At 44.9% G+C, this 26,624-nt stretch overlaps 2 protein-coding genes across 2 annotated transcripts; one reads left to right on the top strand and one right to left on the bottom strand.

The window, feature by feature from the left end:
- Positions 1-2,405: 2,405 nt before the first annotated feature.
- On the top strand, positions 2,406-11,347 carry kbtbd12 (kelch repeat and BTB (POZ) domain containing 12). Its single transcript, XM_014132385.3, has 6 exons — positions 2,406-2,561; positions 2,963-4,164; positions 5,309-5,579; positions 9,077-9,227; positions 9,693-9,890; positions 10,611-11,347. Exons 2-6 carry the CDS (start codon positions 3,086-3,088, stop codon positions 10,778-10,780), a joined length of 1,869 nt encoding a protein of 622 aa, XP_013987860.3. The 5' UTR covers positions 2,406-2,561; positions 2,963-3,085; the 3' UTR covers positions 10,781-11,347.
- A 385-nt stretch (positions 11,348-11,732) lies between these two features.
- iho1 (interactor of HORMAD1 1) lies at positions 11,733-15,790 on the bottom strand. Its single transcript, XM_014132383.3, has 8 exons — positions 15,410-15,790; positions 15,128-15,191; positions 14,727-14,889; positions 14,326-14,486; positions 14,170-14,218; positions 13,992-14,067; positions 13,537-13,652; positions 11,733-13,256 (listed from the first exon to the last, which is right to left on the bottom strand). The coding sequence occupies exons 2-8, from the start codon at positions 15,181-15,183 to the stop codon at positions 11,970-11,972; spliced, it is 1,908 nt and encodes a 635-aa protein (XP_013987858.3). The 5' UTR covers positions 15,184-15,191; positions 15,410-15,790; the 3' UTR covers positions 11,733-11,969.
- Between the last annotated feature and the right edge of the window lie 10,834 nt (positions 15,791-26,624).

The raw sequence follows: 26,624 nt of genomic DNA, 5'->3' as shown, positions 1-26,624 counted from the left end.
ACACTGACTATAAGGTTACAGTGCAGACTGTCAGCTTTAATTGGAGGGATTTTTGGACTTTTTTTTGTACCTGTTTCCTCCAGCATCTTCACAGCATCTTCCTTTGCTGTTGTTCTGGGATTCATTTGCACTTTTCTCACCAAAGTACGTTCATCTCTAGGAGACAGAACGTGTCTCCTTCCTGAGCGGTATGACGGCTGCGTGGTCCCATGGTGTTTATACTTGCGTGCTATGGACAGTGACAAATGTTTTGTTGTTCTGTACTCCAGCACTTTTGAAATGACACACTGACTATAAGGTTACAGTGCAGATTGTCAGCTTTAATTTGAGGGTATTTTCATCCACATCAGGTGAACCATTTAGAAATTACAGCACTTTTTGTACATAGTCCTCACATTTTAGGGGACCAAAAGTATTGGGACAAATTCACTTACATGTGTAATAAAATTGTCCAAAGTTTTGTATATGGTCCCATATTCCTAACGGGCAAAGACTACATCTCTACAAACTTGTTGGATGCATATTTGTTTGTTTTGCTTGTGTTTGACTTATTCCACATTTTGTTATGTTACATCCTGAATTCAAAATGGATTAAATATATTTTTTAAATCTCACCCATCTACACACAATACAAGATAATGACAAAGTTAAAACATGTTTTTAGACATTTTGGCAAATGTATTGAAAATTAAATATCAGAAATATCTCATTTACATAAGTATTCACACCCCTGAGTCAAAACTTTATAGAAGCACCTTTGCCAGCAATTACAGCTCTAAGTCTTTATGGGTAAGTCTCTCTCTATGTTTTCAGAATTTTCCGTCAATTCGCAAGTGGTTGAATCTCATCGGAGAAATCATCAGAGCGAGGGAAACAGCGCCCCTCTGTCTCAGTATGTGTAGCCCATGTATCTGATGCTTTCTGGAGTATGAAATATTGCGGCCGTAGCATTTGATTGATTGATACCAGTAGGCATTTGGACTCCCTTGATAAAAAATATATGTATTTAGCTAATCAACGTTGAGCTGAGCTCAACTGTGGGTTGTCCTGGTGCAGCAAAACTTCCCTCAAGGGAGGACAGTTTGGATTTGTCTTTTTGTTGTCATGGACTTATTGTATAGCAGGATGCAATATAAACAAATGGGTTGCAGAGCAAACAACACAATTATCACAACAGGTTGTAATATGGATTTTTTACTGGCTTGGCTTCCTCAGTGATTTTACCCATGCACCGCTACTGATCTTTGTAATGACTGGGTGTTTTGATACACCATCCAAAGTGTAATTAATAACTTGCTCAAAGGGATATTCAATGCCTGTTTTTTGTTTTTTTAACCATCTACCAATATTTGTGAGGCATTGGAAAAGCACCCTGGTCTTTGTGGTTGAATCTGTTTGAAATTCACTGCTTGACTGAGGGACCTTACAGATAATTGTATGTGTGGTGTACAAAGATGAGGTAGTCATGAAAAAATTATGTTAAACACTGTTATTGCACACGGAGTGAGTCCATGCAACTTATTATGTGACTTATTAAGCAAGTTTTTACTCCTGAACTTATTTAAGCTTGCCATGCAAAGGGGTTGAATACTTATTGACTCAAGACATTTCAGCTTTTCATTTTTAATTAATTTGTAAAAATATAAAAAAACGTAATTCAGCTTTGACATTATGGGGTATTGTGTGTAGGCCAGTGACCAAAAAAACTACATTTGATCAATTTTTTATTCAAGTTATGATACAACAAAATGTGTAAAAACTCAAGGACTGTGAATACTTTTTGAAGGCACTGTACATACAGTACATATAGCATTTTCTGATTTAAAGGCTAAACAGGATATCACAGAGAAATGCCCTCACTAAAACGGTTTTAGTTTTGAAATAGCTGTTGTGGTCATAAGGGATGTTTACACTATAGAGGTCCTATTCAATTACTTATTCTATGGTTTACACCACCTCAGGTTAATATTTTAACATCAATCTTTTTGATTGGTATGAACAAAGTATCAGCTGCATCATTGTTTATTATTGTGATTATTATGAATAGTGTGATTATTATCATTTAAAATGTCTGTAGAGAGTGATGGCATGAAATTCGAATCCAAGCCACATGCTGGTCCCATGTGCCATTCCACAGATACATAAGCCTACACGTGATCGAGACACCCCCAAAATATAGCAATAGAAAATAATAGCAATTATAATTGTGAAATTCGACATGAGCATTGCTCAACATTACACAACATTATCATGTGTGAGTCTCCTGACATTATTCCTGGTAAAACCAAAATGTTCCTCTCGCCCTTACATGCATGCCGTTCCATTGGCCATATCACAGTCTATTTTAAGGTTTGTGCTCAGCTCAGAGGGCCAGGGCATTCAGGCAGGCAGGGAGGGAAGGGGAGGGTAAACAGCACTGTGTTTCAGAGGGGATAGCTAGGCCGCCTGTCTATCTCTGACCCTAATTCCAGATGCATTCAGCCACATTAACAAGAACTCCTGCAGCCTGACTGGCTGAGGAACATGACGGTCTACTGGAATTGGAGGATTCCCACTGAATGGTAGGACAGGAAGACATAGGCGTGGCTACTGTGTGATCAAAGCGCAAAACAGTAATGGGGGCAAAAGAGTTTAGTAACGATGCATGGTGGGAGATGATTTTGATGACATATCCCTGTTTAACATGGATTCCTGGTTTCACTGCGGCAGGCGAGGATTGGCCATGCTTTTGTTGCTGTACTGTTATATTGTCGTCTAAGTGTCAATGTGGGTAATGGGAATTCCAGTAAGAATGACTCTTCATACTTACAGATTTATGTTAACAATGTCAGAACTGCAAAGTTGAAGATAGTGACTGTGACTTAGATTACAACAAAACTCTACTCGGCATGAACGTAAACAATCTACTGGGCTTGATCAGATCAACATTGAACTTGTGTTTCTTTCTTTCTCTCCTTTTCAGATAAAGATCTTCCTTGTTTACACTGCCACTTAGGGATATTTATTTATATTTTATGTATTTCTATTCTATTTTTATTCATTTTTTTCTGAGTTGTTACTACTCCTGAATAGACATTCGATCCAAATGGATCTGAGAGCTAAACACAGTCTGGGTCTTCTGGACCAGCTGAGGAAGATGAGGGAGACAGAGAAGCTGACAGATGTGGTGCTAGTGGCTGAGGGCATCAGCTTCCCCTGCCACCGGGTGGTCCTCTCAGCTTTTAGCCCTTACTTCCGGGTTATGTTCACCTGCGGCCTGAGGGAGTGTAGTACTAGGGAAGTGTTTTTGCGTGACACCCCAGCCGATAGCCTGGGTCTATTGTTAAACTACATGTATTGTTCTGAGCTCCCGCTCAACAACGCCAATGTACAGGGGGTCTCGGTCGCTGCCTTCCTCCTGCAGATGGACGAGGTGTTCAACCACTGCCAGAGCCACATGAGGGAGAACATGGACGCCTCTAACTGCCTCGGGGTGTACTACTTTTCCCGCGACCTGGGAGCCGAGGAGCTGGCCGACCATGCCCAGAGATACCTGCGGACGCACTTCGTTCAGGTGTGTATGAGCGAGGAGATTCTGGAACTAGAGGCCCACCAACTGGGGGCGCTGCTGAGCTCCGACGACCTCAACGTGTCGCGGGAGGAGACCATCCTGGACGTGGTGCTGCGCTGGGTCAAACAGGACACTCCGGGGGATGGGGTGGAGGACAGGCGGAGTAGACACCTGGTTGAGCTCCTGAGGAAGGTGCGTCTAGCCTTGGTGGTCCCTGGCTACCTAAGGGAGGCTATGAAGAGGAATATGTCTCTGTTGGCGGATGCAGAGTGTCTGGAGATGATGGAGGAGGCACTGGAGGCCACAGGGATGCACCCGGCCTCCTCACCCCGTAAACTGAAGCTTCGCTATGGGATGGAGACCACGGATCTGCTGCTCTGCATCGGAAACGAGGGTGGAGGGATCCGATCACGGTATGGAAATTATTCGGAACGCAGCTTCTGCTACGCCCCCTCGACGGGCCACACCCACTACATCACATCCCCACGCTATGGAGACGTTCTGGGATTCGTGTGTGCAGGGGTCGTCACCGAAGGCAACGAGATTGTGGTGGCCGGGGAGGCAGGGGTGAGGAAAATGGCCAGGCAGACGAACAGGAATGTGGAGTTATTCAGGTAGGAATCTGGAAGAATGGTATCATGAGCTCTGTGTGTGAATGAGATCATCAACAATGGTCACTGATGAGAGTGACAGTCAATGGCATACTGTTTATGTGCTGTGGCCAGGTTGAGTGTGTGGCCAGGTAGAGTGTGTGGCCAGGTAGAGTGTGTGGCCAGGTGGAGTGTGTGGCCAGGTGGAGTGCGTGGCCAGGTGGAGTGCATGGCCAGGTAGAGTGCGTAGCGAGGAGGAGTGTGCGTAGCGAGGTGGAGTTCGTGGCCAGGTGAGGTGCGTGACCAGGTGGAGTGCGTAGCGAGGTGGAGTTCGTGGCCAGGTGGAGTGCGTGACCAGGTGGAGTGCGTAGCGAGGTGGAGTTCGTGGCCAGGTGGAGTGCGTGACCAGGTTCGGTGTGTAGCGAGGTGGAGTTCGTGGCCAGGTGGAGTGCGTGACCAGGTGGAGTGCGTAGCGAGGTGGAGTTCGTGGCCAGGTGGAGTTCGTGGCCAGGTGGAGTGCGTAGCCAGGTGGAGTGCGTAGCGAGGTGGAGTTCGTGGCCAGGAGGGGTTCGTGGCCAGGTGGGGTGCGTGGCCAGGTGGAGTGCGTGGTCAGGTGGAGTGTGTGGCCAGGTGGCGTTTGTGGCCAGGTAGGGTGTGTGGCCAGGTGGGGTGTGTGGCCAGGTGGAGTATGTGGCCAGGTGGACTGCGTGGCCAGGTGGGGTGTGTGGCCAGGTGGCGTTTGTGGCCAGGTGGGGTGTGTGGCCAGGTGGGGTGTGTGGCCAGGTGGAGTGTGTGGCCAGGTGGGGTGTGTGGCCAGGTGGGGTGTGTGGCCAGGTGGACAGTGTGGCCAGGTGGAGTGCGTGGCCAGGTGGCGTTTGTGGCCAGGTGGAGTGTGTGGCCAGGTAGAGTATGTGGCCGGGTGGCCTGCGTGGCCAGGTGGAGTGCATGGCCAGGTGGACTGCGTGGCCAGGTGGAGTGCATAGCCAGGTGGAGTGCGTGGCCAGGTGGAGTGACAGTATGAGAATGATTGTCAGTAACTCCAGACCAGAGGCCTGCCTAATGGGCTTTTATAGCATTCCTGTCTTTATTTTAGCATGGTGGAGTCTCACTACAATAGGATGAATCTCCTAACCCCTGCCCCTGACTTTGGTTTTGTTGTCCTCCTCAGGTACAGGGTGGAGGCCCAGGGAACCTGGGAGCACCTGAGCTCAGCAGAGTACCGTGACTCGTACGCTCTGGGGGCGCTGGGTGATACTATTTACCTGCTGGGAGGCCAGATGAAGCTGAAGAACCAGTACCTCATCACCAACTCTGTGGAGCGCTGGTCCCTGCAGGGTGGGCCCTGGCATAGCGCCGCCCCGCTACCCATACCGCTGGCCTATCACAGCGTGGTCCGACTGAAGGACCGCCTCTACGTGCTCGGGGGTCGAACTCCACAGGTAATGGACTAAAGAGAAGGGGTTTGATATACAGTGCCAGTCAAAAGTTTGGACACAACTTCTCATTCAAGGGTTTTTCATTATTTTTTACTATTTTCTACATTGTAGAATAATAGTGAGGACGTCTATGAAATAACACATATGGAATCATATAGTAACCAAAAAAGTGATCAAAATATATTTGAGATTTTAGATTCTTCAAAGTAGCCACCCTTTGCCTTGATGACAGCTTCATGAGGTAGTCATCTGAAATGCTTTTCCAAAAGTCTTGTAGGAGTTCCCACATATGCTGAGCACTTGTTGTCTGCTTTTCCTTCACTCTGCGTTCCAAGTCATCCCAAACCATCTCAACTGGGTTGAGGTCAGGTGATTATGGAGGCCAGGTCATCTGATGCAGCACTCCATCACTCTCCTTCTTGGTCAAATAGCCCTTACACAGCCTGGAGGTGTGTTTTAGGTCATTGTCCTGTTGAAAAACGAATTATATTCCCATTAAGCGCAAACCAGATGGGATGGCGTATTGCTGCAGAATACTGTGGTAGCCATGCTGGTTAAGTGTGCCTTGAATTCTAAATAAATCACCTACAGTGTCACCAGCAAAGCACCCCCACACCATCAAACTTCCTCCTCCATGCGGGAACCACACATGCGGAGATCGTCCGTTCACCTACTCTGCGTCTCACAAATACACAGCGGTTGGAACCAGAAATCTCAAATTTGGACTCATCAGACAAAAGGACAGATTTCCACCAGTCTAAAGTCCATTGCTCGTGTTTCTTGGCCCAAGAAAGTCTCTTCTTCTTATTGGTGTCCTTCTTAGTAGTGGTTTCTTTGCAGCAATTCAACCATGAAGGCCTGATTCACGCAGTCTCTTCTGAACAGTTGATGTTGAGATGTGTCTGTTACTTGAACTCTGTGAGGGGCAATCTGAGGTGCAGTTGCTTTCCGATTTCTGAGGCTGGGAAACTCTAATGAACTTATCCTCTGCAGCAGTTAACTCTAGGTCTTCCTTTCCTGTGGCGGTCCTCATGAGAGCCAGTCTCATCATAGCGCTTGATGATTTTTGTGACTGCACTTGAAGAAACGTTCAAAGTTCTTGAAATGTTCCGTGTAGACTGACCTGCATGTCTTAAAGAAATGATGCTGTTGTTTCTCTTTGCTTATATGAGCTGTTATTGCCATAATATAGACTTGGTCTTTTACCAAATAGGGCTATATTCTGTATACCACCCCTACCTTGTGACAACACAACTGATTGGCTCAAACGCATTAAGAAGGAAAGAAATTCCACAAATGTACTTTTAACAAGGCACACCTGTTAATTGAAATATATTCCAGGTGACTACCTCATGAAGCTGGTTGAGATAATGCCAAGAGTGTGCAAAGCTGTCATCAAGGCAAAGGTTGGCTACTTACAATGAGGGAAAAAAGTATTTGATCCCCTGCTGATTTTGTACATTTGCCCACTGACAAAGAAATTATCAGTCTATAATTTTAATGGTAGGTTTATTTGAACAGTGAGAGACAGAATAACAACAAAAAAATCCAGAAAAACGCATGTCAAAAATGTTATAAATTGATTTGCATTTTAATGAGGGAAATAAGTATTTGACCCCCTCTCAATCAGAAAGATTTCTGGTTCCCAGGTGTCTTTTATACAGGTAACGAGCTGAGATTAGGAGCACACTCTTAAAGGGAGTGTTCCTAATCTCAGTTTGTTACCTGTATAAAAGACACCTGTCCACAGAAGCCATCAATCAATCAGATTCCAAACTCTCCACCATGGCCAAGACCAAAGAGCTCTCCAAGGATGTCAGGGATAAGATTGTAGACCTACACAAGGCTGGAATGGGCTACAAGACCATCGCCAAGCAGCTTGTTGAGAAGGTGACAACAGTTGGTGCGATTATTCGCAAATGGAAGAAAAACAAAAGAACTGTCAATCTCCCTCGGCCTGGGGCTCCATGCAAGATCTCACCTCGTGGAGTTGCAATGATCATGAGAACGGTGAGGAATCAGCCCAGAACTACACGGGAGGACCTTGTCAATGATCTCAAGGCAGCTGGGACCATAGTCACCAAGAAAACAAATGGTAACACAATACGCCGTGAAGAACTGAAATCCTGCAGCGCCCGCAAGGTCCCCCTGCTCAAGAAAGCACATATACATGCCCGTCTGAAGTTTGCCAATGAACATCTGAATGATTCAGAGGACAACTGGGTGAAAGTGTTGTGGTCAGATGAGACCAAAATGGAGCTCTTTGGCATCAACTGAACTCGCCGTGTTTGGAGGAGGAGGAATGCTGCCTATGACCCCAAGAACACCATCCCCACCGTCAAACATGGAGATGGAAACATTATGCTTTGGGGGTGTTTTTCTGCTAAGGGGACAGGACAACTTCACCACATCAAAGGGACGATGGACGGGGCCATGTACCATCAAATCTTGGGTGAGAACCTCCTTCCCTCAGCCAGGGCATTGAAAATGGGTCGTGGATGGGTATTCCAGTATGACAATGACCCAAAACACACGGCCAAGGCAACAAAGGAGTGGCTCAAGAAGAAGCACATTAAGGTCCTGGAGTGGCCTAGCCAGTCTCCAGACCTTAATCCCATAGAAAATCTGTGGAGGGAGCTGAAGGTTCGAGTTGCCAAACGTCAGCTTCGAAACCTTAATGACTTGGAGAAGATCTGCAAAGAGGAGTGGGACAAAATCCCTCCTGAGATGTGTGCAAACCTGATGGCCAACTTCAAGAAACGTCTGACCTCAGTGATTGCCAAAAAGGGTTTTGCCACCAAGTACTAAGTCATGTTTTGCAGAGGGGTCAAATACATATTTCACTCATTAAAATGCAAATCATTTTATAACATTTTTGACATGCATTTTGGTGTTATTCTGTCTCTCACTGTTCAAATAAACCTACCATTAAAATTATAAACTGATCATTTCATTGTCAATGGGCAAACGTACAAAATCAGCAGGGGATCAAATACTTTTTTCCCTCACTGTAGAAGAATATAAAATATATTTTATATACACATTCTTTGGTTACTACATGATTCAATATGTGTTATTTAATAGTTTTGATGTCTTCACTATTATTCTACAATGTAGAAAATATTAAAAATAAAGAAAAACCCTGGAATGAGTAGGTGCATCCAAGCTTTTGACTGGTACTGTAGATGAATAGCCTGTGAATGTTAGACTCTATTTGGTGTGTGTGTGTGTGTGTGTGTGTGCGTGCGTGCGTGCGTGTACACACACAATGTGCGGGCAGGAAGGCCAAGGGGGGATTTCACATTTGTTTAATTCAATCTAACAACACCTATGTATTTTTGGAGTCCCTCACTCTCACTTATGTACACACTGTGCTTGAGGCTGCAAAGCTTTGACAGCAGAGAGAAACACTATCTGTGTCAGTGTGCTACTCTTAGCCCGTTCTCTATCCCCTCTTCCTTCTCTAAACTCTGCACCTGTCCTGTCACTTCCCCTGGCAGTCCTGGCGGATGGACGACGAGCCAGACCGCTTGAGCAACCGTCTGCTGGAGTACGACCCTGAGACAAACAAGTGGACAGAGCTTGGTCCCATGAAGTACTCCAAGTATCGCTGTGGTGCTGTGGCGCTCAATGGAGAAATCTATGTGATGGGTGAGATTTAAGTAAATAAATATCACAATTGGCCATTTGTTCTCATTAGTTTCCTGATGGTCATGACGATGATGGTCACTTTGTATCAGCAACCAGTGATTATTCCTCATAATTTGATCTTTAGTATCTGTTTTTTCCTAGACCAGTGTTTCTAATCCTGGTCCTGAGGACCCAAAGGGTTGCACAATTTAGTTTTTGCTTTAGCACTACTGTACACACATGATTTAAATCATCAAAGCTTGATGATGAGTTGAGCCACTGTGTAGTGTTAGGGACAAAACCAAAATGTCCACACTTTTGGGTCCCCGGGACCAGGATTAAGTAACACTGTCCTAGTGAAACCCCCAACCTTCAACATAAACAGTATGTTTGGACAAAACCCGATTTTAAGAGTTATTTTTAAAGTGGCACTTTACAACACAAAGTAATGAATGTTCCAGTACCAACCCAGTTGTGTTCTAACAGGAGGTATCGGCTGTGAGGGGGTTGATCATGGACAGTCCCGTCGTTGCCTTGATGCTGTGGAAATCTACAACCCTGATGGAAACTTCTGGAGGGATGGGCCTACTATGCCCTCTCCACAGCTATCCCTACGCAGCAATGCCTCCAACGCCGCGGTGGTGGGGGGCAAGCTTTATGTCTGTGGATTCTACAAGGGGGCGGGTAACTAAACCACAGATGATCCATTATATTGACCAGATACTCAAGTGGCCGCTCTAACGATGAAAATAAATGTTTTCAAAAACGGAAGGCAGTTGGGAGGAGGCAAGATCAGGTGGGACCATTCTAGCCAATGAGAGGGCAGACGCGTGTGAACAGGCACAACTCCGATATAAAACGTTTTTTTTTTTCTCAAATGTCACGTCTTACTTATATCAGTACTCGTAACACCCTATGCATTATGAAACTTCTATTCGATCAAATAAGCCACATGTAGCAAATAAGGAATACATTTTTGCAATCCTAATTGGACACTCTCATTGACCTCCAAACAAAAAGTCCTCGCTTGGTGAGCAGAAAAAAATAAGGATAAAAACCGCCACCTACTGGAGAAGACAGATTTTGGGCCCAGTTATCCCTCTCGCTTGCCTCTTCCTCTCTGACTAAACCTACTTTCCTTTCCACTGTTTACAAAACTGTGACATCACGTGGCACAGGTTTGAGTAAAAGATGACCTGTCCCTTTAAGGAGTAGACAAATTGACTGTGTAGATGAATGCTGTTTCATTTGATTGCCACACCACTTTAAAATGCCACTATTCTACGCCATGTGGTAGCAAACTTGCCACAAGTTATTCTGAAAAAAAATGATATTGTCAGTAAAGTGATTCCAATAGTGACAACAATTATATTCCTGGCCTATCCTAATCCCTGTCTCCCTCAGATCGTCATGAAGACATAATCAAGGACATCCTGGAACTAGACCCGTGGGAGAACCGCTGGACCGTTGTGGCCCGCCGCGTTCTGATGCATGATGCCTACGACGTCTGCTTGGTGGCAAGCCTCAATCCACGGGAGCTCATGTCTCCCCCGGCAGACCTAGTAACTCAGTGACCTTAACCTGCCCTGAGGTCTAATGACCCCTTCTTAGCTAAGAGTACCTTGGGCTATAATTATGTGTTCTGAAAGCTGCTAATATTGAGCAACAAGACCTTTCTTTCTGCTGCTGTGAGCCAGGAGTCAAAATGCAGCAATGCAGTAGTGCTGGCTGATCCTGGTGGTGCTTGTTGACAGACATTGCACAGTTGCTGTTTAAAAGCCATGACCTGAGTGGGGCACTGCACAAAATAACACTCTGCCCTGGTCTTGAACTGTATATGACCTACCGAGTTGCACATTTATAAGTAAACATTGTATCTGAATATCATACCTTAGTGGGTTTTGTGACACTGAAATATAGCTTGTAAATATAATTATTTTGCGATTTTGTTTTGTATGTTGCTGTAAAATGCCTCTGCCTCATCTTTAGAATACTGGAAAGAAAACCAGACAGGTCCTTCACAATCAAGTTATTTTATATCAATTTTCCATTTTGCTTTTGCTCTTTACACCTTTGTTCAAGATTATATTTTTGTCATGCAAATAAGGCTTACATTAAATTGAGTCTTTGCTCAGGCGTAAGCATGTGTTTGTGGAGCTTGTGTACGATACTAGAATTGCAAAAAGAGGTGATGAGAGAGGATTCTACACGTGGCACTGGCACGTGTTGGCCTAGTTATGAGTTTCCCTTCTCCTGTATGCCAACAGAAGAGATGTCCCTTAATTAAACGCTATAAAAACCTCCAAAACCCCCAATTATACCGTCATGTAGAAAGTTGTATTGGTAATATAGCAGAAAGTGTAATAATGCCTGGCACCCTCGTGGTTGACTTTTAACACCATCAGACTTTTACTTATAAATCTGGTCTGACAATTACTTTCCTCTTTTCATCCCGTATTCTTTTGTGGGCATGATTTCTGTATATGTTATCTCACAATTTGCCCCAAAATTTACTCAGAAACAGTAGCTCATTCATTTGTAGTTTAATCTTAATGGGAAAGTCTGATGTAACATTAACAGTGTAAAGGGTTTTGAAAACACTAAAACACAAACATAGGGAATCGATGAAAAAGTACATTTTTTCATGGTGAATTTTGTTGTCAAAACCAATTACATTGAGGTCAAGCAAACACAACAACAGCTTGTCAAACAACTCCCTCCTCAATACCTCCCTACACTGACATCCTGATTCCCCTTCAGACATCAGTCAGAATCATCGTTCATGTCAAACAGCTGCCATAAGCCTCTGTTTCTCTCTGAGACAGCCTGGGGCTCAGGTGGCGATGGTGTCTTTTCCCAGGCGGGCCTGGCATTGTTCCCTGTGGACCCGTACACAGAGCTGTTACTTTCCTGGGACCACAAGCTGAAAGGGTTGCGGGAGCCTCCAGTGGCTTTGTTAGACTTCTTCTCTTTGTCCTGATGTCGTTTCTGAGCTTCTGGTATGAGTGTGTCCATTTCCATCCTGTTGGGATCATGCTGCTCCTTGCCAGTCGATCCAGCTCCCTGCTTCCTTTGGTTTTGGAGGGGCTGTCGGTTCTCATCTCCACCCCTGCCCACTAATCGACCGTTACTCCTGGTCTGTGGTGGCATTAGTGCCCTCCTCCTGCTTCTGAAGGGCTGTTTCCTCTGTCCCTGGCCTCTCTGGGTGAACCTACGTCCAGCCATGGTGCTCCTGCCCCTGGGGCTCTCTGATGGGACCGCTGCAGGCTCACTGTGGTCAGGCTGGCTGCTCTGCTCCGGGTCGCAGTGGGGGTTCATGATTGTGCGGGTGCTCCTAATGGTCAAATCTTGTAGAAGCGCGTAGGCCCTGCTGGAGTCCTGAAAACCCTGCATGGGGAACTGTAGAGCTGGAGCGCCCCCCGATGTGCTGGGGTCTTGTAGGCCCTGCATAGGATAGTGTAGGGCTGCGGCACCTCTTCCTGGTCCATGAGTCACAGCGGTAGAGCGTGTGGGGTGTGGGTACACCCCCTGCCAGGAAGTCTTAGCCGGCTCATCCAGTACCATCTGGCTACACCGCTCCAACTGATCCTCCTCCACCTCCCCCATCATCGCAGGAGGGTACAGAGCTCTGGGGGCTGCGGCCTGGCCCTGGTCACATGTCTCTGAGGGTCCTCCTCTGGTTCCTCTATCTGCAGGGTGCAGCCGCCCTGCTGCCTCTCCTCCAGTCTCCCCTACACCACATGATGCCACTGCTTTACGAGGCGCAGTGACCGCTGTCGCAGCGCAGAGACGTACACCTTCAAAGTACCTCTTCTCCTCACTCACCAGGCAGAACCTCTCTACCAGTCCTGGGGATGTCTGGACCGTGCTTTCTGTCACCCTGACAGGTGTGTGGAGGGGTTCGGACCCGTGCTGAGAAATCAAGGTGCTTAGAAGGGACAGGGCTTCTCCTAACATGCTTTGATCTCGGCTCTGCTCATGTCTCAGGACCTCCAGATTCTCCTGCAGGCCCTGCATGTGGGAGCTGAGTGCTGTAGTCGCCACACCCGTCTAGGACAGAATAGAAGACAACAATATATGACTAATAGCAAAGACATCAAAATCAAATATAGATATGTAACAATAAATTATCAACATTAAGTATGTCAAATAGTATTCTCAGCACCCAGAATCAAATATTTTGTGTGCCGGCCAACTAATGTTTTGTTTGTCACGAGAGGCTAGTCATATGTTGGTATCACACTCTCACCCCACACACCCCATTAAGTATAAATTCAACATCAGGACGGAGGCTTGACAATACAGAGTTATAAATGCCACCTGTCCTCACCTTGGCTACTCTGTCCTCCATCTCTTTCAGCATCTGATTCTGTGAGCTCACTTTATTCAGCAAGGCCTCAAACTGCTGTGCAAAGCCATCCTGCAGACTGGCTATGTTTTGCTGCACTGTAAAATATGTTAAAAGGTAACCCCAATGAATACACAATCCATTCCATAGCAATCAAGACCTATCTAAAAAGATAGCCACGATCTACACACTGCCCATTATAGCCAAAGAGACCGGCTCGTTCATCATAATTTCAAAATCGAGGTATTAGATCAAATATTTCTATAATAAAATATATGCGTGAGATCATAATTTCACTACTGAACTATAGCACCATCTACTGTTCCCAGAGATTATAAACAGAGATTCCCAGAGATTTCCTTCACAAACATGTTAATAATGAACAATGCACAATAGATTCTAATAGAAGTTGAGAGAAATTGTTCAAAGCAACCCACATGTCTTTGCAAAATCTGCAAAATCTTTGTTGCCTGTTGTAGTGCTCTCATCAATGTGATTTACAGAGAGCTTAATCTGAAACACACATAGCATAAGGGTTTATCATTATTATGAAAATGAGTACCAGACCAGCAGTACCATTTTGCAAAAATGTATTATTATGGATTGTTCACTTACATGTTCAAGTTTTTCACGAAATTGTAGAAATCCAGAGGTGAGAATGTCACTGATAAAACAGACAGGACAATAATTAAACCACAAAATACCATATTGTTTGTATCTTTCAGAATAAAATCCCTGCAGAAACAGGTAACACTCATGAGACATAGCTACCTCTCACACTTTTCTTTTGCCTTTTTCTTGTCCTCTTCAAACCTGTCCAGTATGCCAATTGCTTTGCCACTTGTAAAGCTTGGCACCTTCATTTTGTCCTTTCCGTCTCCGAACAGGAATGGTTTGGAATGGTAATTGCTTAAAATCTTTGGCTCACTTGCCTGAAACACAATGGCTGGTTCATCATAAAACAAAGAAAAGCTCTGACAGTTTTGAGTTTGTTCTGGGGTTCATCTGATAAAGTGAATTGCTAAATGTTGTATTATAAATGAATGGGATACTACATATTGTGAGCAAAAAAAAATGCATTCACTGAGCTCAGGACTGTGGCACAAAGGTGGACATGATGAGAAAATGAGATGGTTTAACAAGTTGAAGAAAATATGGGCTAATAGACCTACCTCCTGTGACTGTGAGCTACCGGATATTCTGTTTGAAAAGCCCATGTCCTGTGACATGCCCTGAGAGTTTTCAGGCCAAAACTGGGATCCAAACAGGAATTGTGAGTCTGTCAAACTGGAGTAGTCACTGGTAGCCCCATTCCTGCTGGTGATCTTGGGCACACTACATGTTATAAACACACACACACTTAATTCATTTTAAGGGCTACGCAAACATTTAGGCTAACTCGCTAAATTTCAATAATACATTTTTGAAAGCTGCATTAATTGTCTGCTGCAGTGCACTTTAGCTAAATTATGTATTTAATTGTGTGGGGAGGATTATCTTCTTGGCTATTGGGGGGATTATTTTCTTGGCTATGGGGGGGATTATATTCTTGGCTAAAATGAGTTATGCTTACATGGATCCAGTTGGGATGCTTAAAATCTCTTTGATATTCCACACGTTGGGATTCATTGCTATTTCTGTTTGAGTAAAGATAAAAATAATTATTTTAACGCTATAAACCAATTACAAATGATAAAAAAAACAAAATACAAACCAGCCAGCAAATGTATTAGCTAGCCAGCTAGTTGGCTGGTAATGTTAGCTAGATAACATGTTATTTATGGACTTCATGACCTGGCTACTAGCTAATGTTACCTTGCTTGTTCTGCTTTTTCCAACAACGTTAGCTACTCACCACTGTGGTCATGTAGTAGCCAACTACGAAGTTGGCTGACAACTCAATTATATGCTAGTTCCCAAAACAATATGGTTAATGGGAAACGTGTTCTAGTTAGCTAGCTAGCTCCTTTTCTGTGATCAACAACACACGAAAATAGCTGGTTGTTTGATATGAATAACGGTGTTATTGCTGAGCTTGGCCACAGTGGACACACGTTTCATCACGTGCAGGTGGGTTAAAATGAGATGCTCGTGGCGATTACCTCCCGCCTTCCCAAATGTTCCCTCTCAATCGTGCCTCATAAGGGTTCAGCAAAGAATAAGACCTTTCCTCAACTGTAAGGTAGACTCTTCAGTGATGTTAGGGAACGTGGCCTGGTTTTAATGTCTGTGGCCGTGACCGGCTCGTGGGTAATGTATTTTCACAGACCTTTGAAGGGGCAGGTGCAACAAACAAACCCCCCCCCCCCCCCCCCCCCCACACACACACACACACACACAAAGGCAGACCCCCTCCCCATACCAACTGCATCTGTAGCCCACAGTTCAACCTTTTATAGGCTTATTTATTTTATATTGCCGTGTGACTCTTTTAGGCCAAAAGACAACGAGAGATGATTGACATCGGGAAAAGTGGCTGGCTATGAGCCCGTGACTTAAAGTAAGAACGCTACGAGCTGATCAAAGCGAATTTTGTCGTAAATATGTTTGCTATGCTGCTGAAACAAACTCTTTTTTAATTGGCAACCGCATGCAATTCAGATTAGTGTTCTCTGTGGACGGATTCAGGGGAAACGCATGTGCCAGCCAGGTATTGGAGGTGGCAGAGGCAGTGGCGATTTTAGCATTGAAATGCTGGTGGGGCAAACTCCCCCAAAAAATGTAGATGCATGCCAGCAAAGCCAATACCCAACACAACACTAAACAATACATTCATTGCACTGTAACGGTGACAAACGGTGCCCACAAACTGTTAGGGCCTACATAAAGCTGCCTTTAAAAAAAAACATAGCTGATATGGCTGACTAACAAATGTGTTTTTGTTAATGAGCGAGCTAGGACGGACGTAGTCGGTATAACTATTCGTTAAGCACTTTTTAAATGCGTTTTAGGGCATGCAAAAGAATTAGCTTTTAGAAGACTCGATGAGATGGAAAGTTCCGCCGACAAGGGCAACTACAAGGAACTTGCAGAGGTAATCGCACGTTACGATGCTTTACTTGCTGAACATATCGAACTTTCGACAGTCTTTTCTGGAATGTCGAAAACAATTGCCAATGACTTGATAGCTTCCATGGCATCATCCATTAAAAGAGTAAAGACAGTTTGACGCAGCGCATTTTTTCGCGAGCGCCCAAGTAGGCTTTCCACTTTCCTCCAGAATTTATTTAGCAAAGACGATAACACATAATCTCTCCGGACAGACACAAGAAAAAAACGAATGATATAAATGTTGCACCATAACGTTACTAATTAGTTTACCCTGACCAGATGAACAGGGCACATAGGCTGTATGCAGCTGCTCTTATTAGTAGCCTACAGTTGATCAGACTGAAAATTTGTCTCGTTTTCATCCCATACAGCATGTCAGATTTATAATGTTTAGGTGTATTGAACAATGATTAACTGGAATGAATGAATCAACATAATGGTGATGATGGATGTGAGTAAATGTTTTGTAAGGCCTACAGTTGCATAGGCCTGCATGATGCAAACATGCATAATGCAAGCTCGGCCCTGAGTTCTATTGTTTATCAGTTGTTGTCTGTGTCTGGGTAGAGGAAATCCCCCTCCTAATCTAGTCTAAATATAATGTATATGAACAAATATAAGGTAACTGCAGTTTGACAGTGTTTTCATCCCCCCAGGACCAGGAGTTTGTTTCAGGAGGAAAAACCGGTCCCATCATAGCCCATATAAAACCTTTTTACAACTGATTAATCACTGTCATACCTTATAGGTTCCAGAGTTTTCCTAAAACTCCAGGTCCCAGGGGGTAAAAATTGCCCCACTGCTTTTGGCACCAGTCTCCTTGCAGTTGTCAGTTATCGACAGGTATGTGGATGATCAGGGCTTTATTCAGAAACGTTTCTTGGATTACTTTGATGTTTCAAGTGGATGAGATGAACAGTCTGTGTTTGACTTTATGAATTTTGAGATGTCTGAGTTTAAGTTCATAGAGAAACTATCTTATTCCTGTATGTAGAGTCAATCACTTACAGTTGAAGTTGGAAGTTTACATACACTTGGGTTAGAGTCAATAAAACTTGTTTTTCAACCATTCCACAAATTTCTTGTTAACAAACTATAGTTTTGGCAAGTCGGTTTGGACATCTACTTTGTGCATGACACAAGTCATTTTTCCAACAATTGTTTACAGACAGATTATTTCACTTATAATTCACTGTATCACAATTCCAGTGGGTCAGAAGTTTACATACACTAAATTGACTGTGCTTTTAAACAGCTTGGAAAATTCCAGAAAATAATGTCATGGCTTTAGAAGCTTCTGATAGGCTAGTTGACATCACTTGGATGTATTTCAAGGCATACCTTCAAACTCAGTGTGTCTTTGCTTGACATCATGGGAAAATCAGCCAAGATCTCAGATAAAAAATGTAGACCTCCACAAGTCTGGTTCGTCCTTGGGAGCAATTTCCAAACTCCTGAAGGTACCACGCTCATCTGTACAAACAATAGTATGCAAGTATAAACACCATGGGACCACGCAGCCTTCATACCGCTCAGGAAGGAGACACGTTCTGTCTCCTAGAGATGAACATACTTTGGTGCGAAAAGTGCAAATCAATCTTAGAACAACAGCAAAGGACCTTGTGAAGATGCTGGAGGAAACAGGTACAAAAGTATCTATATCCAAAGCAAAACGAGTCCTATATCGACAAAACCTGAAAGGCCGCTCAGCAAGGAAGAAGCCACTGCTCCAAACCTGCCATAAAAAAGCCAGACTACGGTTTGCAACTGCACATTGGGACAAAGATCGGACTTTTGGAGAAATGTCCTCTGGTTTGATGAAACAAAAATAGAACTGTTTGGCCATAATGACCATCGTTATGTTTGGAGGAAAAAGGGGGAGGCTTGCAAGCTGAAGAACATCATCCCAACTGTGAAGCACAGGTGTGGCAGCATCATGTTGTGGGGGTGCTTTGCTGCAGGAGGGACTGGTGCACTTCACAAAATAGAAGGCATCATGAGGCAGGAAAATTATATTGAATTATATTGCAGTTAGCAACATCTCAAGACATCAGTCAGGAAGTTAAAGCTTGGTCGCAAATGGGTCTTCCAAATGGACAATGACCCCAAGCATACTTCCAAAGTTGTGGCAAAATGGCTTAAGGACAACAAAGTCAATGTATTGGAGTGGCCATCACAAAGCCCTGACCTCAATCCCATAGAAAATTTGTTTTCAGAACTGAAAAAGCGAGTGTGAGCAAGGAGGCCTACAAACCTGACTCAGTTACACCAGCTCTGTCAGGAGGAATGGGCTAAAATTCACTCAACTTATTGTGGGAAGCTTGTGGAAGGCTACCCGAAACGTTTGACCCAAGTTAAACAATTTAAAGGCAATGCTACCAAATACTAATTGAGTGTATGTAAACGTCTGACCCACTGGGAATGTGAGGAAAGAAATAACATCTTAAATAAATAATTCTCTCTACTATTATTCTGACATTTCACATTCTTAAAATAAAGTGGTGATCCTAACTGACCTAACACTGGGAATTTTTACAAGGATTAAATGTCAGTAATTGTGAAAAACTGAGTATAAATGTATTTGGCTAAGGTGTATGTAAACTTCTGACTTCAACTGTACATAATCACATTATTACACATCAATGATGTTACTCCTTGTTTGGACTAACTCATTCTTATCTCTTTTGTCTAACTGTGTAGTGTGTTGTGTTATTGTTATTTGTCTTCCCAGTCAAATCCTTTCCTGCACTGGTCAAGCCTCTGAACACCTCAACTAATGCCTCATACCCTCATTCAGTCACTGCTATGATCCCTTTCCAACATGGTGTAAGTAGCACTCTCATTCCCATTCCCCATAATATGGTACTATAAATGTCTTTATTAAATGCTTAAAATAATTAGTTTTGACGATTTTTGAAACAGACTGTCGTCTGTTACGCACCTATACCGTGGGTCTCCCATCCTCCTAAATGTTTCAAGTCACCAGCCTCCACTGGACCACACACCAACTCCACTGAATAGCAGTCTAGTGATTGCTTTGCAATGCTTGCAGTTAGCAACTCATTCCTTCCAAATCACTCATTGTTGAATTTGCGATTTCCAAGTTGTGTAATGTTTTATGTCCAATGGTCGATGAGCACTGATACGTTTTATCTATAATTTCTCTTCATATGACAAAGATTAAAAAGGATTTGCCAGTAGATTGTCGACTTGATTCATGATAATGATGACTGCTTGTCTAGCTTGCTAGCTAAGATTTTGAAAGTATGATGTTGACATGATCAGTCCAATCAAAACTACGGTAGATATAACGTGATTTGACGTCTTTTTATCTGTGGCCAATGACCTTGAGCCTTCTTGGATGGGCACTTCTAATGTAACTCTATGGCAGCACCCAAGGGGCTAGAATTTGTTAGCTCTCCCCGTAGATTTGGCGGGGATGTAGTGTCCCCATGAGTGACAGAACACTGAGCCAATCACGGCGCAACTAGAGAACATTACCAAACCCTACACTTCGTATTTTCTGCTGGTTGCCCCACCACCACAGAAGCTGCCTTATTCAAGAAAGCAAAAAAGAGACCATGTTTGTATGCTGCTTTCTTAACTGAATTATAATTTTTTGTACATTGTTAGCAAACTGATATGTGACACGTATTAATGCCAAAATAACATGTAAAACATAAAAATATATATCTTCCTGTCTGGGTTTGCGCCCCACTTGGGTTGTGCCGTGGCGGAGATCTTTGTGGGATATACTTGGCCTTGTCTCAGTGTGGTAAGTTGGTGGTTGAAGTTATCCCTCTAGTGGTGTGGGGGCTGTGCTTTGACAAACTGGGTGGGGTTATATCCTTCCTGTTTGGCCCTGTCCGGGGGTATCGTCGGACGGGTCCACAGTGTCTCCCGACCCCTCCTGTCTCAGCCTCCAGTATTTATGCTGCAGTAGTGTATGTGTCGGGGGGCTAGGGTCAGTCTGTTATATCTGGCGTATTTCTCCTGTCTTATCCGGTGTCCTGTGTGAATTTAAGTATGCTCTCTCTAATTCTTTCTTTCTCTCTCTCGGAGGACCTGAGCCCTAGGACCATGCCTCAGGACTACCTAGCCTGATGACTCCTTGCTGTCCCTAGTCCACCTGCTGCTCCAGTTTCAACTTTTCTGCCTGCTGCTATGGAACCCTGACCTGTTCACCGGACGTGCTACCTGTCCCAGACCTGCTGTTTTCAACTATCTAGAGACAGCAGGAGCGGTAGAGATACTCTGAATGATCGGCTATGAAAAGCCAACTGTCATTTACTCCTGAGGTGCTGACCTGTTGCACCCTCGACAACCACTGTGATTATTATTATTTGACCCTGCTGGTCATCTATGAACATTTGAACATCTTGGCCATGTTCTGTTATAATCTCCACCCGGCACAGCCAGAAGAGGACTGGTCACCCCTCATAGCCTGGTTCCTCTCTAGGTTTCTTCCTAGGTTCTGGCCTTTCTAGGGAGTTTTTCCTAGCCACCGTGCTTCTACACCTGCATTGCTTGCTGTTTGGGGTTTTGGACTGGGTTTCTGTACAGCACTTTGAGATATCAGCTGATGTAAAAAGGGCTTTATAAATACATTTCATTTGATTTGCCTTGATGACAGCTTTTTACACTCTTGGCATTCTCTCAACCAGTATCACCTGAAATGCTTTTCCAACAGTTTCCACATATGCTGAGCACTTGTTGGCTGCTTTTTCTTCACTCTGCGGTCCAACTCATCCCAAACCATCTTAATTTGGTTGAGGTCGGGGGATTGTAGAGGCCAGGTCATCGGATGCAACACTCCATCACTCTCCTTCTTTGTAAAATAGCCCATACACAGCCTGGAGGTGTGTTGGGTCATTGTCCTGTTGAAAACAAATAATAGTCCCACTAAGCCCAAACCAGATTGGATGGCGTATCGCTGCAGATTGATGTGGTAGCCATGCTGGTTAAGTGTGCCTTGAATTCTAAATAAATCACAGACAGTGTCACCAGCAAGGTACCCCCACACCATAACACCTCCTTCACGCTTTACGGTGGGAAATACACATGCCTGGATCGTCCGTTCACCCACACCGCGTCTCACAAAGACACAGCGGCTGGAACCAAAAATCTCAAATTTGGACTCATCAGACCAAAGGACAAATTTACACCGGTCTAATGTCCATTGCTCAGGTTTATTGGCTCAAGCAAGTGTCTTCTTATTATTGGTGTCCTTTAGTAGTGGTTTCTTTGCAGCAATTTGACCATGAAGGCCTGATTCACACAGTCTCCTCTGAACAGTTGATGTTGAGATGTGTCTGTTACTTGAACTCTGTGAAGCATTTATTTGGGCAGCAATTTCGGAGGCTGGTAAACTCTAATGAACTTTTCCTCTCCAGCAGAGGTAACTCTGGGTCTTCTATTCCTGTGGTGGTCCTCATGGGAGCCAGTTTCTTCATAGCGCGTGATGGTTTTTGCAAGTTCTTGAAATTTTCCGGATTGACCGACCTTCATGTCTTAAAGTAATAATGGACTGTCGTTTCTCTTTGCTTCTTTGAGCTGTTCTTGCCATAATATGGATTTGGTCTTTTACCAAATAGGGCCATCTTCTGTATACCACCTCTACCTTGTCACAACACAACTGATTGGCTCAAACGCATTAAGGAAAGAAATTCCACAAATTCACTTTTAACAAGGTACACCTGTTAATTGAAATGCATTCCAGTTGACTACCTCATGAAGCTGGTTGAGATAATGCCAAGAGTGTGCAAAGCTGTAATCAAGGCAAAGGGTGGCTACTTTGAAGAATCTAAAATCAAAAATGTATTTTGATTTGTTTAACACTTTTGGGGTTACTTCATGATTCCATATGTGTTATTTCATAGTTTTGATGTCTTCACTATTATTCTACAATGTATAAAATAGTAAAAAATAAAGAAAAACCCTTAAATGAGTAGGTGTTCTAAAACTTTTGACCGGTAGTGTGTATATATATTATTATAATTTTCTTAGCTAAACAGGTGGGTCTCTGCCCCTCCGCCACAGGGCAGAGGTATGGTTTCTCTACCAATATTCTGTATTCTGACCTTGACTTAATTCTCTCATAATTCCACCACCTTTTTCATTTCCGATAGAAATAACACCATTCTCTATGCACTGTAATTTATAAATTGATAAGAGCTATTGATAAGAGCTAGTTAAAATGAGTAATCATTTTGGATAAGGGGATTGTAAATACAAATAGCAATTGTTGTAGATAATTTTTCCTTCTGATTTATGGAGACAAATTTAAAATCAGTCATAATATAAGCTGAAACGCATATCCATGGGTGAATTAGATTTAATTTCTTCCCGGGACTGGGACTTCCTATGTGTTCACTCGCATAAAAAAATGTATGGGCTTAATCATATAAACTCAGTAAAAGAAGAAACGTCCCTTTTTCAGGATCCTGTCTTTCAAAGATAATTAGTAAAAATCCAAACAACTTCACAGATCTTCATTGTAAAGGGTTTCAACACTGTTTCCCATGCTTGTTCAATGAATCATAAACAATTTATTAACATGCACCTGTGGAATGGACGTTAAGACTCTAACAGCTTACAGACGGTATGCAATTAAGGTCATAGTTATGAAAACTTAGGACAGTAAAGAGGCCTTTCTACTGACTCTGAAAAACACCAAAAGAAAGTGTCACGCCCTGACCATAGAGAGCCCTTGTTTCTCTGTGGTGTAGAAGGTCAGGGCGTGACTAGAGGGTAGTCTAGTTTAATATTTCTATGTTGTGTTCTAGTTTATATTTTCTAGTTTATATTTTCTATGTTGGTGTTTTGTATGATTCCCAATTAGAGGCAGCTGGTAATCATTGTCTCTAATTGGGGATCATATTTAAGTAGCTATTTTTCCCACCTGTGTTTGTGGGATATTGTTTTGTGTTTGTGCCTGTGCACCACGTCGTCACGTTTAGTTGTTCGTTTATTTGATTTATTTGTTTTTGCTTGAAGTTTCACTTTGGAATAAAGATGTTGAACTCTACACACGCTGCGCCTTGGTCCCGTTCTTACGACAGCCGTGACAGAATATACCACCAAACCAGGAACAAGCAGCATGTTCACCAGGTGAAGGAGTTTTGGACATGGGAAGAAGTGATGGGTGGATGCGAGATCCTTCCTTGGTGGCAGACAGTAGGTAATGATGGAGGAAGGCGACGACGCCGAGGTTCGCAGCCACAGAAAGCCCAAGGACAACCCCAATAATTTTTTTGGGGGGGGCACAAGGGGTGGCCGGTCGAGCCGAGGAGAGTGCCAGAGCCCGAATGGCAAACTCTGGAGGAGTGTGTCGTCAGACCACGGCCACAGAAACCCCAAGATTTCTTTTGGGGGGGGGCACATGGATCTGGCGGCTGAGAAGAGGGAAGAGCCAGAGACCACATGGGAGGAGATAGAGAGGTGGTCGGTCGACCCAAGGAGAGTACCAGAGCCCGCCTGGGATTCGATGGAACAGTGTGAGGAGGGATACCGGAGAATGGAGTTGGCTAGGAGTATGTGGCAACGCAGGCGGTCTGAAGATCGGGTCATCAGTCCGGTGCCATCTGTGCCGGCTCAACGCACCAGATCTCCATTGCGCCTCCCCAGCCCGGTACGTCATGTGCCTGCTCCCTGCACTCGCCCTGAAGAGCCAGAGACCGTCAGGGAGGCAATGGGGAAGTTGGGAGAGAGATGTTGTGCAAGTGTGTTCTGCTCAACATCCGACCAGAGGATCCGGTTAGCAGTCTTGTGCAACCTGTGCCGGCCCCACGCATCAGGCCTCCAGTGCACCTCCCCAGTCCGGTACGTCCTGTGCCTGCTCCTCGCACTCGCCCTGAAGTGCGTGTCCCCATTTCTCTCTGCCTCCTTCTTTCCACGCCTCTCCTCTTTTGACCTCACCCTCTCACCGTCCCCCCCTACTCACAAGGCAGGCAATACGCTTGACCTCATCTTTACTAGATGCGGTTCTTCTACTAATCTCACTGCAACTCCCCTCCAAGTCTCCGACCACTACCTTGTATCCTTTTCCCTCTCGCTCTCCTCCAACACTACTCACTCTGACCCTACTCTGATGGTATTGCGCCGTCGCAACCTTCGCTCTCTCTCTCCTGCTACTCTCTCCTCTTCCATCCTATCATCTCTTCCCTCTGCTCAATCCTTCTCAAACCAATCTCCTGATTCTGCCTCCTCAACCCTCCTCTCCTCCCTTTCTGCATCCTTTGACTCTCTATGTCCCCTATCCTCCCGGCCGGCTCGGTCCTCCCCTCCTGCTCCGTGGCTTGACGACTCATTGCGAGCTCACAGAACAGGGCTCCGGGCAGCCGAGCGGAAATGGAGGAAAACTAGCCTCCCTGCGGACCTGGCATCTTTTCACTCCCTCCTCCACATTTTCTTCCTCTGTTTCTGCTGCTAAAGCCACTTTCTACCACTCTAAATTCCAAGCATCTGCCTCTAACCCTAGGAAGCTCTTTGCCACCTTCTCCTCCCTCCTGAATCCTCCTCTCCCTACCCCCCCTCCTCCCTCTGACTTTGTCAACCATTTTGAAAAGAAGGTTGACGACATCCGATCCTCGTTTGTTAAGTCAAACGACACCGCTGGTCCTGCTCACATTGCCCTACCCTATGCTTTGACCTCTTTCTCCCCTCTCTCTCCAGATGAAATCTTGCGACTTGTGACGGCCGGCCGCCCAACAACCTGCCCGCTTGACCCTATCCCCTCCTCTCTTCTCCAGACCATTTCCGGAGACCTTCTCCCTTACCTCACCTCGCTCATCAACTCATCCTTGACCGCTGGCTACGTCCCTTCCGTCTTCAAGAGAGCGAGAGTTGCACCCCTTCTCAAAAAACCTACACTCGATCCCTCTGATGTCAACAACTACAGACCAGTATCCCTTCTTTCTTTTCTCTCCAAAACTCTTGAGCGTGCCGTCCTTGGCCAGCTTTCTTGCTATCTCTCTCAGAATGACCTTCTTGATCCAAATCAGTCAGGTTTCAAGACTGGTCATTCAACTGAGACTGCTCTTCTCTGTGTCACGGAGGCTCTCCGCACTGCTAAAGCTAACTCTCTCTCCTCTGCTCTCATCCTTTTAGACCTATCTGCTGCCTTTGATACTGTGAACCATCAGATCCTCTTCTCCACCCTCTCCGAGTTGGGCATCTCCGGCGCGGCTCACTCTTGGATTGCGTCCTACTTGACAGGTCGCTCCTACCAGGTGGCGTGGCGAGAATCCGTCTCCGCACCACGTGCTCTCACCACTGGTGTCCCCCAGGGCTCAGTTCTAGGCCCTCTCCTATTCTCGCTATACACCAAGTCACTTGGCTCTGTCATATCCTCACATGGTCTCTCCTATCATTGCTACGCAGACGACACACAATTAATCTTCTCCTTTCCCCCTTCTGATAACCAGGTGGCGAATCGCATCTCTTCATGTCTGGCAGACATATCAGTGTGGATGACGGATCACCACCTCAAGCTGAACCTCGGCAAGATGGAGCTGCTCTTCCTCCCGGAGAAGGACTGCCTGTTACATGATCTCGCCATCACGGTTGACAACTCCATTGTGTCCTCCTCCCAGAGTGCTAAGAGCCTTGGCGTGACCCTGGACAACACCCTGTCGTTCTCCGCTAACATCAAGGCGGTGACCCGATCCTGTAGGTTCATGCTCTACAACATTCGCAGAGTACGACCCTGCCTCACACAGGAAGCGGCGCAGGTCCTAATCCAGGCACTTGTCATCTCCCGTCTGGATTACTGCAACTCTCTGTTGGCGGGGCTCCCTGCCTGTGCCATTAAACCCCTACAACTCATCCAGAATGCCGCAGCCCGTCTGGTGTTCAACCTTCCCAAGTTCTCTCACATCACCCCGCTCCTCCGCACACTCCACTGGCTTCCAGTTGAAGCTCACATCTGCTACAAGACCATGGTGCTTGCCTACGGATCTGTGAGGGGAACGGCACCTCCGTACCTTCAGGCTCTGATCAGTCCCTACACCCAAAGAAGG

The sequence above is a fragment of the Salmo salar genome, chromosome 12 (assembly GCF_965601325.2).
Source record: "Salmo salar chromosome 12, fSalSal1, whole genome shotgun sequence".
Taxonomy (NCBI): Eukaryota; Metazoa; Chordata; class Actinopteri; order Salmoniformes; family Salmonidae; genus Salmo; species Salmo salar.
The sequence above is the reverse complement of the archived record's forward strand: the minus strand, read 5'-3'. Positions and strand labels throughout refer to the sequence as shown.

Coding starts and splice junctions, on each gene's coding strand:
- kbtbd12 (XM_014132385.3), top strand. CDS start 3,086: ATGGATCTGAGAGCTAAACACAGTCTGGGTCTTCTGGACCAGCTGAGG. Junction 5,580..9,076: donor TCGGGGGTCGAACTCCACAG/GTAATGGACTAA, acceptor TTCCCCTGGCAG/TCCTGGCGGATGGACGACGA. Junction 9,228..9,692: donor TGGAGAAATCTATGTGATGG/GTGAGATTTAAG, acceptor GTGTTCTAACAG/GAGGTATCGGCTGTGAGGGG.
- iho1 (XM_014132383.3), bottom strand. CDS start 15,183: ATGAATCCCAACGTGTGGAATATCAAAGAGATTTTAAGCATCCCAACT. Junction 14,219..14,325: donor GCAAAAGAAAAGTGTGAGAG/GTAGCTATGTCT, acceptor CTGTTTTATCAG/TGACATTCTCACCTCTGGAT. Junction 14,068..14,169: donor TTCGTGAAAAACTTGAACAT/GTAAGTGAACAA, acceptor TGTGTGTTTCAG/ATTAAGCTCTCTGTAAATCA.